Genomic DNA, 14408 nt, shown 5'->3' with positions numbered 1-14408 from the left:
CGGGACCTGTGCTGTCCCTCCGACTCCACGACTTGCATTCTTGGTTACGCTGTGTATCACTCAAACAGGAGGAGAGGGAAAGCCCTCAGGCAGAGCAGCCCAAAGCAACAAGATGAGGTTATTCACCTGGGAACTGGGAAGGATGGGTTTAAGTCCCCAAAGGAAAGAAGATGACACCTGGCACAGACACCTCTTGGATGAAGGTTGGGAGGTGCAAGGGCACAGTTCAGAGGCAAAAAGGTAAAGCCCTGCTCCTCTCCATAGAAAAGGATGCTGGAAAGAAAGGTCCTGAACTGTGGCCTTTGGGTAGATAAAGTTACAGCTTTGCAGCTGTCTCAGGGAGACTGGACAGAAGTCTTGGACCAAACTCCAGGTTGTCCTGTTGTCTAGCTCCCAGCTCAGAGCATGGGGTGTTTCTGACCTTCTCAACACACGGTGTAAGGAGACCAAGCGCATCACTAATAATCTACCCTGAAAGACCCTGTCTGTAAATCTGGACTGGACAGATGATACACAACAGGATTTTTAATTCTTACAGTGAGGTAAGAATTCCAGAATCAGTTAGACAACTGAATTTGTATGTGTAGGTATAAATGTATATGTATTATACCTTGTACATCTGCCCACAGACTTTTGTTCGATTCAGTAAATGAAATTTTTCTAAGCAACCAAAGAGCAAACCCAATACTGCTGTACTCTCCAAAGCATTTGTATCAGTTCCTCAACTTTGCTGCATAAATGGCTGATTGAGTTGATACACTTCAGAAAAACGTTCCTGTGGTTTAGCACATACCTTGATTCATCAGAACCAGGCTTCCAGCCAGCAGGGCCACACAGTTGGTAGGCTGGTGGTTATGGAGGTACTGGAAACCCCATCCACGTCTGTATGATGTTTCGTACATATATCCCGAGGCATTGGCAATTACCTCAAGAAATCTCTCCTGTTGAGTCTTGCTAAGATAGCTGTACAGGAAGTCGTATGCAGTGGCAAAACCAACTAAGGAGTGAGCGAGAGGGACCTCATCCCATGGGGCGTCCTTCACTAGCCTGTCAATAAAGAAAGATGCCAATTAATTGAGCTTCACCTACTTATTTTTCTCCATTAACATACTGTGAATTGTGTATGACTTAACGTCTCTGAAGTTAGGCAATTCATGTTGAATTTTAACACAGTAGTAAGCCACGCACCAAGTCTCTGAGACCATTTTTTTCTTTCCTAAGTATATACAACGTTAACCTTCAAAGCTCATCAATTTTATTAGAAGATTAAGTTGTTACATATTAAAACGATGTTTGCAATATTCTGGGTTTTGCTAGGGGAAACAGATATGCAGAGTATCGATTGTACAGAAACAGAATCTATTTATATGAAGGTTCACAGCATTTTTGTGAGAAAGTAATATCCCATAGTTTATAGTCCTTCAAAAACCCATAACAATCTTTTTCTTTTCCAAGGGAGCCAAATGTTGCTAAATTCTTGAATGGTGGCTATGGGACTGAAGTCGTCTTTAAAGCAAGCGTAATAAAATAACTCACAATGCTGTTTCTTCATTTCACATATGCATTCAATGCTAGAAGTAGAGATGATGAAATTTACTTTCATGACTACAGTTCAAATTAACATACCTAATAGCATTAAAAGAACCCAGTGTTTAACATAAAATAGAGGTAAAATGACACCACTACTCAAAATTATTTTCCAGGAACCACGTGCTTGTATCAAATGATTATGTTGAACTTAGCAAAACAGTAAACTTGTACCAAGAAAATTCATAATGGAGGTGGAGGTAGTACAGAACAAATATTTCTCTTAAATCAAGCATATATTGGGTATCAAAGACTTGACAGTACTTTCAGGCCATGGTTCTACAAAAAACCCATGAAGGAATACATAGTGAAAATAAAATCTTTGATACATTGAACAGTCGTCGGTTGCTTTCATCGTTGTTCTCTTCTTTCACTTACTTTGCAGTATGTTTTTTATTACAGAGATGAATTTTAAATTGTTGAGATGAGAGAGTATCCTACTGCAATCAGTTGAAATTGTGTTGTGCCTCTGAAGATGTACACCTTCCAGCTTCAACTATTCTATGAGTCTATAAATATGATTTCATCTTTATTTGTATAAGCAGCAGTGTGAGCAGATAAGAAAAAAACCCCCAAAAGTAAGATGTTTTAAAAAAATTCATTCTGCTATAGGAGCATGTATTTGCATTCAAAGTGCATAAATGAACCAAGTAGAAATTATGACCATCAGCCTAGGGCACGGCAACTAAGGTAAAATGCAACATCAACAAGTGACAAAAATTATCTTTCATTTTTATTTCAGTACATCTAACCACTGGAAGAACTCAAATGAACTCGGCACATTCATACTTGTATGTAAGGAAAGCCTCTGCAGGCTTTTTGATTAGCTGCATTTACAACAGTTTTAAGTGTTTACCTTCTCTCGGCTTCAATCCCATCTTCTGCTGAGTTAAGTTATACATTCATTTTTACTTTTTTTTTAATGAAATCGCTATCTCACAGATTTTTAATTAAATACATGAATGCATACTTGAGCAGCAGGATTTGACCTTTTTTTCTGAACCAGGGTTTTTGTTAGATTGGATTATTTTGTTTGCACAATTTTGTTTCTTAGTTAACAGACAAGCATTGACAGAAAATGGTTGTGAACAAAATTAAAAGACAGCTAGAAGTGCGGTAACAAATAACTGTCAAAGCATCAGGAAAAAAGTTCTAGAAATTTACTACTCATCTTCTCCACATCTACATGCCATTCTCTGTAGTCAATGGTGGGAACACCTCTTTATCGTTTTGTTCCTGGTTCAAACTCTAAACTTATCAGTGAAGGCTTCCAACCAGGTATAGTAAGATTCTTATTTATGTTTTTGCTTAATTGTTGTGCAAAAAATTACAGACCTGTAAGCCAAAACATATACATGCTTTTCCTAAATGCTCATTCCTTCCGTATTTCCAGTAAGCTGGAAGAAAACATAGCTGAACCGGGCAAGCAACCCTTCCTACTCTCCAGATATATTTATGCTGTGTCACTGAGGCAGAAATTGGAAATCTGAGTTAACTGGTTATTTGCCATTCTCAGTTCATTCTCTGCATCTCTATTTCTGCTTTTTAATCTTTGCTTATCATTCAAAAAGCTTTTAAAGTTATGTTAGTCATATACATAAAATTGAAGTTGCATTCTACACTGGTTATACAGAACACCCTGGCACTGGTGTTGGGTTGACAGTTGGACTTGATGATCTTAAAGGTCTTTTCCAACCTTAATGATTCTGTGATTCTATGATTCCTGTCAGAAATCCTTTGGCACATGAACATACCTTTGACCAGCTATATCATGAATCCTAAGTTCTAAAGTATTTTTAGTTTTGCTTTTCACTAAACCTCTGCACATTCAAAAATCAGAGTTCAGATGGGTACAGGAAATATCACTTTAAAGGCCTCTGCCTGGAACAATTAAAAAGTGATTAAGGCTAAGCTATACATTAGGGGGAAAGAAAAGAACAATGAAGGAATTTGAGTTAATTCTAAGACATTAAATTCAAAGTTCAGTATCCTTATAACAACATATAAATTGCTAATTAGAATTTAATGATCTTTACCCGACTTCAACTTAAATGGGACTTGACAGGGGAACTGATTTATTGTAAAGTTCATTGTTAAGACATATGCTAATTTTATATTTTTCTTTGAATGCAATACTGCATCAACTTCTGTAGCACAAGACTGTGTATTAGTCTCTGTGGCACCTCTTGTGATAAAACAGAAAGTGCTCTTCTACATAGGATGTGCTAAGTTATGACTGCATTTAGGTTGTTGACTTCTTCAGCAAAAAAACCCAAAACACCTTCAGTGTAAAAAACCTTATGTTAGGAATCCTAAGCCTACATACTAGCATAGTTATCTGCCTCAGGCTAGACAAAGTTAATTCATGACTTCCCTCAAATTGCAATTCTGTATAGTAAGTCTTGTATAGAATTTAACAGAGGAGATGCACTGAAGTAATACAGAAAATTAAAGATGACAATTTAAAGACCCTCATTTCTAAACATACAAAACCACAGCCAACATCTGTTCTTAAAATGAAGCTCCCTTGAAGTAATAACTCTTTAGCTGATATAAATTGGTGCACCTCCATTAACTGAATTTCAATGGACCCAAGAAATGTACACCAAACAATGTGGAACATGATTCACAAGAAGAATGGTTAAGTAGCAAGCATTAAATGCTTTTTGTCTCTAAATTACGCTCTCATTTTTTCAAATGGATCTCCAGTGTCAGATTTGGTAAACAGCTGAGCTGATAAACTGTGGGAAAGCATGGTACCATAGGCCTGCACAGAACATATTTATGCGAAGAAAGAGTTTTTAGGGCTAGATATTAACTACTCAGCTCTGAAATATTAAAGAAAAGTTGTGTGTATTTATACAAATAAAGATAGGTAAAAACATCCCAATGCTTTGCACTGGAAAACAACTATTTTCTAAGCCTCTCAGGAGTAAAAGCTTAACATCAGATAGTATGAACCTCAGCTTAGCAATTAACTGTGTCTGAAGACAGCAAGTAACCTTCACCTCAATGCTGTATTATCCTCCTTGGTATTTTAAAAGTACCAAATGTTATAAAAAAGAATCCGAAGTAAATAAAAATATCTGTAGTGGCTTCGTTATAACAAATAAAATGGAGCAACTAGTTGCAAACAAACACTTTTGGCAAAGGCACTGTTCCAAAAATTCTAAAGCATATTATAAAATAACAGGTAAACCTTAAACACATCCCTACAGATGGTATGAACTTTTTTTTTTCTTTTTTTTTTTTTTTTTTACACTTGTGCATCTATACCTGTATTTGGAAGAGGTGCCTATCTGGAAACTTAAGAAGGTTTATAAAAGAGCAAAAGGTGCTGAATGGATTTTCTGCCTAATGATCAAACTCTGTATACATACAAAGCCATATGCATCATTCTGCATGAAGAACTGATGTCTGGACAAATTCTGTAAATGGCACAGGACAAATACATGCCTGGCATGTTCTCTGAAGTTTTCTTGATCTGTATCACATAAAATATTTTTGTTACTTTATTTTAAACATTGAGCTTGATATAAATGCTCCATGAAGAAACTGGAGAAATAAGAGATCATGGATAAGGTTGGTATTATGGATAAGTAGTATGGTTTTCCTACATGTGTTGAGAATTTTAGCATGGTGTGATGTAGTGTCTGTTTCGAATTTGTCACCTTCTACAATAAACAATGAATCTGAAGGTGGGGTTAAGACTCAATTCTTCAGTCATCAGTTTATGTTGTCAAGAACCATCACGCATGCACTGCGTTGCCCAAGGCTAAGACCGTACAGAGCACCTTCATTAAATGCAATTCCATGCTCTAAATGAGTATGCAAATGGTATAAAATTTTGGATAGGAAGTAAAAATCAGTATTCTGTCCCCTTGAAACAACAACAACAACAAGAAAAATAGTTTCTTCAAAACAGAATCACAGAATGGTGGGGGTTGGAAGGGACCTCTGAAGATCACCTGGTCCAACCCCTCTGCCAAGGCAGGATCACTCAGGGCAGGTTGCACAGGAACGCGGCCAGTCGGGTTTTGAAGGTCTCCAGAGAAGGAGACTCCACAACCTCTCTAGGCAGCCTGTTCCAGTGCTCCGTCACCCTCACAGTAAAGAAGTTTTTCCTCGTGTTGAGGTGGAAATTCCTGTGCTGCAGTTTGTGCCCAAAACCAAACTGAAGTAAACAGGAAAATAACACTCTCTAACGTGAGAACAGAATAGCCTTCCGGGCAGTGTGAGATCTGATTTCTAGCCTCTGTGTCACTAAGTAATATGGCACCACTGCATGCAAAATGAAGCATTAAGCACATCCTGACACATACACTACACAAGTAATCCACATCCTGAAGTTTAATGCTCCAAACTTTCCTGTGACAAATTACTTACTGCAGAACAACTCTTGGAGACTGAGGACAGATTAAGCTAATGACTGAAGGAAGCACGCCAGTAGTCCCTCCCCAACACGGAACCTCTCACTCTCACTAGGTGGATGCAAAGGAAATGAGTCAGGGCTCTTTTCTAAAGGCTTACAGGTGAAAATTAGTTCAAGGACAGCCCTCTAGTGCATTTTGATGCAGTCCATCGCGGACATGGTGGGCTAACTAACAGCATGGTTGAGTTTAATGCACATGAAACGTCAAGTGTGGCTGCAAATGTGGCATGTAATGGGGCCAACTGACCCCTTGATCCTGAAATCGATTGTGTAATTGTACAGTCTTCCCAAGGCTGATGCCAACGGCAATGCCCTGGCACTCCACAGACCCTTGCTATTGTTCTGATCCACTTCTGGGGGAAGGAGATACAGCTTTAAACCTTCCGTCAGGCAAAGGAGAGAAACATTCTTCTGTGGCCAGAGGGAGTATACGTATCAAGGGGAATGAGACCACCAACATTTATTTTATAAACTAGACTCCGTTTTCAGTATTTTTCTTAGAAAGCCTCTGAAACAAAATATTTTCTTGTGCTCAAATGCAATATTTTCTTCACTGATGGAACAATATCTTCCCATTTTTCTTTTGGAAGGAAAAAAGGAAAATCCTTGAAAAAAAAATATCTGTTTCACCCAAAACAACCTCTCAGCTTTCACCCTTTCCACATTTTTCTGGTTGGTTGCCAAAACCAAAAACGCCATTATCTGCACAATCTAAGTGCTTGGTCATTTGCAACAACAAAAATGTTTATAAAAAACATCCTTGAAAAACTGATGATTTATATTTCTGGTGTCTAAGGTAAAACATGGTAAGTTTGCCCCCATCTCTTTACCAGTCATGTTTCAGCAGCAGCCACTCTGCTGTTCATGCTCCTGTTCATCACAGCTCAGTTCGTGGGAAGACAGGCAAAGGAGTGGTTCAATGTAAAGGGCTACATTAATATCAATATGGGAAAAAAAGGGCAACATATAGACAATGTTTTTCAGAAGTTTTAAAAGCTTACTATAAAAGGAAGGTTGTCCTGCTTAGGCATTGAGGAGACAACTAAAACGTTACTCCTTTGGAAATCTTCATCTACTTTCTATCCTCTTTCTGTTTCCTCACAGGTTTCCTCATAATCATTGTTCTACTGCTTCTAAAGCTTCTTCCAGGCCCTCTTTGCTCATTTTTGGCTTTGATCACAAGAAAGTCCTTTTCATACTGGGCTCGCTGTTAGTATCAATCATGATCATTCTGTTTTGACACATTAATAAACAAGAACTCAGTCTGTTTTAGTAGTTCTCAGTGCCATATTAAACAGACACAGAAATCTAGTTATGTTGTTATTTCAACAGATTACCTCTAGCTCTTGATGTAGTGAATTTTTATACCAGGTATGCCACAAAGTGACCTCTCTGTGTCTACCAGAAAGCTTCAGCACCGATTTATCTCCTAGACATCCTATCAATTAAAAAAGAAGCTGTAAGTGAAACTCTTCAAAATCCAACTAGCCATTTAATTTCAGAGTCATGCACAATTTCTATTTTTAAATGCTACATATGAAAAAGATAAAAACAGTATAAGGGTTTGACATTTCACTGACTAACATAATATATATTCCAGATACCAAATTCATCCTCCTACCCTTCCTTTTCTTTTTCTTCCTCCCTGTAGGAGACTATTTCAGCATCCCCCCAGCTTCTTTTATATGAACTTCTATGCCACAGTCTTATGAAAACCTCCTAAGTTTTCTTTGAATGTGACTGCTAGTTGATCATTGGGAGTCAAACAGATGTTCTAAATTTGTGGTGTCAGCACAGATACTTGCTTTATTTCAGCCTGGCACATGTGAATTTTAGTTATACATTCATCTACACATTGAATTATTTCTATTTCTGTATTTTTACTTTGCCATCCATATTGTTCAACACCGAGCACTATCTGGATACTAACAGCAACGGCCCTATAGCATGCTCCAATACTTTTAATAAACAGGGACTAACAGAAGGCTATAGGGTTGCTGGTTAATAAGAAATAGCAGAAAGGTCACAGATTTGTTATGTTGAAGCCTCTGTTAGCTTCTCCTTGCTTGCTGCTACTTCCTTGGAATGTTTGCCTGGGCTCGACAGTAATTATCTCCCCTATGAAGCCCCCAGAGCCAGGCTTGCTGTCAAATCCCACACCTTACTGCGCATTGGTAACATATTTCTCTTTAAAAATGGTGTGTCAACTACGTGCCAAAAAAAAAAAAAAAAAAAAAGGTACAAAAATCCCTTGTCTAGCAATTGCAAACGGGGACGTCTCTCCTGCTCTAAGAAGGGTGCAAAATTTGTGAACTTCTAAGGCATTTATTTATAAGGTGGGCTTAGTAAGGGAGTTTTTCACTGCTTAGTCCAAAACACAGAATCTGACTGGACTTTTATTTCTACATGATGTGTGACTCCGATTACATCACTCCGCTCAGTGCAGGAATGGGCCGAGGAGGCATATGGAAAGAATCACGAGTACAGATCCCCTCGGCCAAAAACGCACTTCTGGTGGGGAGTGCACTAGGGGCCAGTCAGAGATAACATGCCAGAAAACGCTTCTATAGCCTCTGTTCTCTGTAAAATAAGATAATATGGCTTAAATAGAAAGACAAATTTTTCCCTAGGATTTTAGACAGCATCTAGATATCAAATCCCAGGAAAACCAAGTGAGTTACTTAATGTCAGCTTTTAATTTTTACAGGCAAAACCATTAAAGTTAATTTATTTTTATTGAAATATTAATGCACTACATTTCCCTGCTCTTGCTAGTCTCCAAAACATTGTCTGTTCCCATATTTGTTTTGGGGGATTGTTATAGTTAGCTATGGGCCATTGCCCCTTTGTTTATTTTAAAATGTAAACCTACTCCAGGATGTAGCAATTACGGATGCTCTGTTATGAGCAGCATGCCTATCAGCATCAGTTGTTATGACAAACGGCTCAAGCGCTGTTAGCCTATGTGAATGGGAACTCAATTAAGGTTGTGCTTTATGACGCGACATAAAATGACTTGTAATTCATGAGAAAAGACAAAATCACATGCCACTTCCATGCATGTATCAATTATCAGTAAACTTCCTCATAATTGTATCCTGATATATTGAACTATACGTGGACTATTGAGGACCCTTGCTACTGTAAAGATGAAATGTAAAATGTCAGTCTCTTTAATCTCCAGACATGCTGGGCCATATAACGAGTGTGACATTTTAAACTATTTGTTTTATCCAACTACTGCACACACTACCAAAATACACCTTAGTTTTCTGATAAGGCTTACATTTTATTTTGTACCTCCATAAAAATTAGAGGAAACTCATCCAACTGGATTTTTTTTTTAAATTAAATTCTGCAGTATTTTAGAGTCAATGCCATGTCAGCAGAAGTCAAATCCATATTATACTCTTGAAAGAATCAAACTGCCACAAAGGAATTCATATGACAGCCAGATTTAACTTTCCATTATAGTTGATGAATCCTGCAGTGCTAAAGACATTTTTGGGGCAATTTACATAACTATTTAGGCACCTACGTTATAGAGAATGTCTAGGGAGAGAAAAGCTCCTCTGATTTACTCACTGATTCCTCGCTGGACAAGCCCTCTTTACTGTTGACATATGTAGATGAGTCTCTTTACATTCAAGGCTCCAAACTTGAGCAGCATCAAAACTGCTCCTTCCTCCTGATCAGAACATGTACCCTCAAGTTATGAAATAAGGATAACATTCATAATAAATCACTCAGAATGATAATTTCCCTAAAGTCAGAGGGAAACTAAACATGCCTAAATAGATTGGACAACATTTTTTTTTAATAATTCCATGATACTGTGATATTGCCAGAACAGTTCATGTCCAGTCTTACGCAGTGATTTTGATGCCATACAATCTAAATGCCTGCTAGTAGTGATCAGGCAACAACTCTCCTATTTGCCATGTTTGTTCTCCTAGTCTTATCCTAGGTGGAGAAGTGTGTGCAGTAAACTTGTTTTGCTGGTACTTTTTAATTAAGTTTCTTAGGAAAACGTAATCTGTCTGTCCATCCCTTCAGCTTCTGAACCTGCTGACCTATTTGAGCAAAGCCAGAGAGAGCAGTACATGCCTCAGAGATGTTACACTCCTGCAGATTTCCTGAAAACCGCTGTTCGACAAGGGATAGGAATCTATATTACTGCCATCACTGAAGGAAGGAGCTATAGTGTGAACTCCATGTTGACAGCATTCAGCCATAAGCTCTCAGGGGAAAATAAAAAATGGAAACCAGATCCATGGCTCTGTCACAGCATTTGGAAAGCTGGCCACTTGGAGGTTGGAGATTATACAGAGAGCATCTTACCCTAGCCCTATCGCCTAAGTTTATTATTTCCTCCTTCTGTACTTAGTATCCTACTAAATGCTCTGTACCTGGGTTTTTTTGCAAAGCAGAGAACTTTGATTAAACCTTGATTGTTTGCTGAACAACATGTCTACATCAGAAGGGAAAGATGGGAAGTGTGGCTTCTCTTTCACCGACGTAATGCAAGATACATGCTTGAGAAAGTAGTTTTGGGTAGGCAAATATTATCAAAATCGAGTGGAAATAGGATATCTGCTCAGTTCTGATTTGTATCTGGTCAGCTGGGACAAAGGAGAGCATTATGGTAAGGGATAGAGGAACCACAATTATTCCAGGGCAGGAATCACAGGACACAAGGAACTGAAATGAGGTTATTGAAACAGTGAGTGAGACATAGGAAGCTGAAAAAGACAGACACAAGTAAGTTCCACTACTCACAAAATCACTTGTGCCTCTTTCTTATTCCATTAAAACAGATGGCCATGTAACTATGTGTTTACACTACCCAAAGCAAGTAAAGAAAGAGCGTGAACAATGAAACTAAGAAGGTGTTGAGTTTGGAGCAGCCTGTAGGTCTTGTTGGAGATGGTTACGCGTCCTGGGATTCCCCTCTGTACAGCTCTGTCCCTCTGCCAATGTGCCAGGAGAAGGACTGTTGTCCTACAGAGTGCCTCTGAAGGTAAGACAGACAGAAGTTTTGTGTTGCTATGCTTCAGTGGAAGATTTCGGATATAACCACTATCCTGCTGTGCCACTACTTTTCCCAAGTCCCATGTGTCCTCTCTTCCACGTCTTGCAAGCAACTTAAGGTCAGCATGTCCCTTCTCTCTCCCACCACTTCTTTTGTTCTAGTTCCTGTATTTCTGTGGAATTCACCACTTTAGTATCTGTTGGAGGAGAATGCCAGCACTGTACTGCCTTTTACATCAGGCCCATCAGGAGGATATGGATCCCAAGTTATGCTAGCTCAAATCCAGCATATTTCCAGTGACAGTCCAAGAATGGATGCCATTTATAAGCTGCTATTAGTTGGTCTTAACCCAAATGAATACTGCTTGAAGAGCTAATGCTTCCTCCTGTGCTGACCTGAAACCTGACTCAGACTTCTGCTGAGCTGCTGCCACCACAGAGCTGTAGGACACTGGCTGCCACAGAGGGGAGAGGTTTCCCATCACAGCTCCAGCTTGCTGCCCTGGGCAGAATCCCCCGTCCTGGCAAAGCCCACATTTCCATCCCTGAACCTCCTCACAGTGGCAGCAACCCTGGGGCACAGTCACCAAGGTGCACAGAGCAAGGCAACTGCTGCAGGTGGGTAGGAGAAATGTGTCTACCTGAGGAAAAAAGGGAGATAAATTGCTGATGGGTGTTGAAAAGGAAGGTGAGGAGAAGGAGAGAGACCTCAGGGTCCAAATTTTTAGACTCACTCATACGGTGAGAACATTAACACAGAAGGAGTGGGGCACAGCGAGGACAGAGTAACTTCTGTTTGACAACTCACATCCAGGTGAAGTTAATCCAGGAAGGGGTCATCAAAATGCCAGTTACTCAAACAGTTCCAGTAAAGTAATGAGATGGACAACTATTTTTATCCTGACATAGTATGTCTTAAGGAGAGGCCCAAGAGCTGCATAGCAAAGCTGAGCTCGAAGTCTGAACTGAAGCTCAGATGTTAGAGTATTCATAAAACACTTGACTGCAGAAGCTTAGAGTGTCACTTTTACCTACACTTAATTATACCTTTTTCACAGGTCCCCTTTTCCTGAATTTCTTACCCAAAAGAAATTGTGCAAGTCTGAAAAAAACCACAGAGATTAAAAAAATAACATGTTTAGCACTTCTTGCCACAAATCAGATTTGAAACCCCAGCTTCTGATTGAGGATGGGTTTGTATTTTTTTGGTTTTCACTTTACAACAGTTAGGATGGTACATGAAGGGACTCGCTCCTTCTTTCAGCATTAATTTACAAGAGGGTAAGTCCAGTGAAGGTGAAAAGCCGTGTGGCAGTGCTGGTCCAGATGAGGGTAAACGCATTCAGCAAATTAGTCACTGCTACAGTGAACGTTAAAACAACTGAAATGATTTAAGCAATTCACTCATCCACTCACTCCTCCAACTGCAAGCAGTTTATACAGCAAGAACAACTTAAAAAAAAAAGACAAAAATCTACCAACTAGGCTGAGCCGCCATCCTCTCCATGTAATCCTTGGCCATACTGATGGCCTCGATGTTTTCAGGGTAGAGCACACAGAACATCGCCAGGGCCCCGAGGTTGTTGCCATAAATTTCGTTCCACCGAGCGCTGAACTCCTTCGGGTCCCAGGGAGGCAGGTACTCCAGGGGATTCGACAGCATCGTTTGCACTGCCTCGACCAGACGAGCCGCAATGTGCTGGTGCGTGGTGGCAGCCTGGAGACGCAGAGCCTCCACGTCCCCTTTGGAAAAGTAGAGCATGGGGTAGCTGTCGTAGTTGGCGTTGACAAAAGGAACCATCGCGTCCGGGTCTTCCCTGGCACCGTAGGCAAAGGCGAAGCAAACCGCGTGTATGAAAAACACACTTGGGGCTCCCCGTGTGTGAGTCCTCATTGTGGCATCAGATCTCCAAGTCTCAATGGCAGCCAAACCATCTTTGAAATATCCTGCGGCAGACGGACATGAAAGAGAGAGTTAGAATATGAATCCGTGAGACACTGTAATTCAGGATGCTCTCTAGGAAATACCATTCCATCTAGACTTAAAAAACCCCACATATTGTCCAGGTGGCTTTCAAATCATTTCTATATGAATACTAACCCACATAATATACATAAAATACCTGCTGAGCAATCCACCCTAAAGAAAACCTGTACACTTTGAAGAAAGCCCCTCCCTCCCACATCTTTCCCTCTAGTAGCCGATACGAGGTGAAGGAACACACTGACAGCTCTTGTACTCGAGATTTCAAATTGCACCGGTGCTTAACACGAAGCAGTGCTGACTGTACTGGCAAGCGGAGAGGGGCGGGAGGGGAGGAGGGAGCGGGAGAGCCGGGGAGCTTGTGCTGGCGGGGGCAAGGCCGCACGGGGGAGTGCGGGGGGCTTTGGTAGGGCGGAGCCAAGCCTGCACGCCGCCTTGGCTGATGTTAGCAGCTGGAGAGGGAAGGATGAAGAATGCTGGAGGTTTACGCTGGGGTCATTTTATACCACGCTCGAGGCCTCTGGTTCTGACACGTCCTCGTTTTCAGGAAAAAAAAAAAAAAAAAGAAAAAAGACTCAGAAAGAGAAAACAGAAAGAGGCAGAGCCTTAGAAAAACAGCTGAAATACCTTGCCTTTAGGGCATTTGGGTTTTTTGCATTATTATTATTATTATTATTTTTCTAAGGGGCTCTCCCTTTTGCATGTAGAGAATTGCTGCCAGCTACCAAGAAGGCTGAACATTAAATTAAAGCACATATTTTCCTACGTACATGACTTCTGAAAATGTGCTCAAATGGCTGATCTATGCAGAGGTTAAATGCAAGTATTTAAAATAGTAAGTTACTTCATAAAAATCACCAACTATCTCGCCTGAAGTCTCAGATAAAACATGGCCAGGGTCCCCCTGAGGAAAGCCAGCAAATTCCTAGAATTCTTCTGAGGGGAAAGGTTACAGAAAGCAGACTCAAGAGAGACAGTTTTATGTAAATAATGAACAGTAGTCTTCAATTATTAAAAGGAGAAATAGACAGAAGGAAAGAAAACCTAAAAACAAATATGAAATGTTTTTTCCATGGAAAACCTGTTTCATAGGATTCAGCCATAAAACTCGTAAGAAGCTGAAGTACAACGCAACCTTTTATTTCTCCCCACAGCTCCCTACCTATAGATGCCAAAATTTTCTAACAGAAACTTAGGCTGCTAAAACCTTATTTAGAGACCCACATCCTGATTCAACAATGTCATTAATATGTGCATAGTCAATAAGACAACCTTGATAGACTGTACCTCAATGACTACCAGGTACACAGACCCTCTAGGTGCTTATATTCAGCTCCTAAAATTAATTTGGGAGCAAGCAACTTTGGCCAAGTA

At 39.9% G+C, this 14408-nt stretch overlaps 1 protein-coding gene across 1 annotated transcript in view; it reads right to left on the bottom strand.

Moving 5' to 3' along the window:
• DSE (dermatan sulfate epimerase) overlaps positions 1-12944 on the bottom strand; it is a 22237-nt gene extending 9293 nt beyond the window's left edge. Inside the window, exons 1-2 of the mRNA XM_010286079.1 lie at positions 12529-12944; positions 794-1047 (exon numbers count right to left, since the gene is read on the bottom strand). Coding sequence (XP_010284381.1) covers positions 794-1047; positions 12529-12944 — 670 coding nt within the window. The remainder of the gene's footprint in view (positions 1-793; positions 1048-12528) is intronic.
• Between the last annotated feature and the right edge of the window lie 1464 nt (positions 12945-14408).

The sequence above is a fragment of the Phaethon lepturus genome, unplaced genomic scaffold, assembly GCF_000687285.1.
Source record: "Phaethon lepturus isolate BGI_N335 unplaced genomic scaffold, ASM68728v1 scaffold35404, whole genome shotgun sequence".
NCBI classification, from domain to species: domain Eukaryota; kingdom Metazoa; phylum Chordata; class Aves; order Phaethontiformes; family Phaethontidae; genus Phaethon; species Phaethon lepturus.
This window is presented reverse-complemented; position numbering and strand designations above follow the sequence as displayed.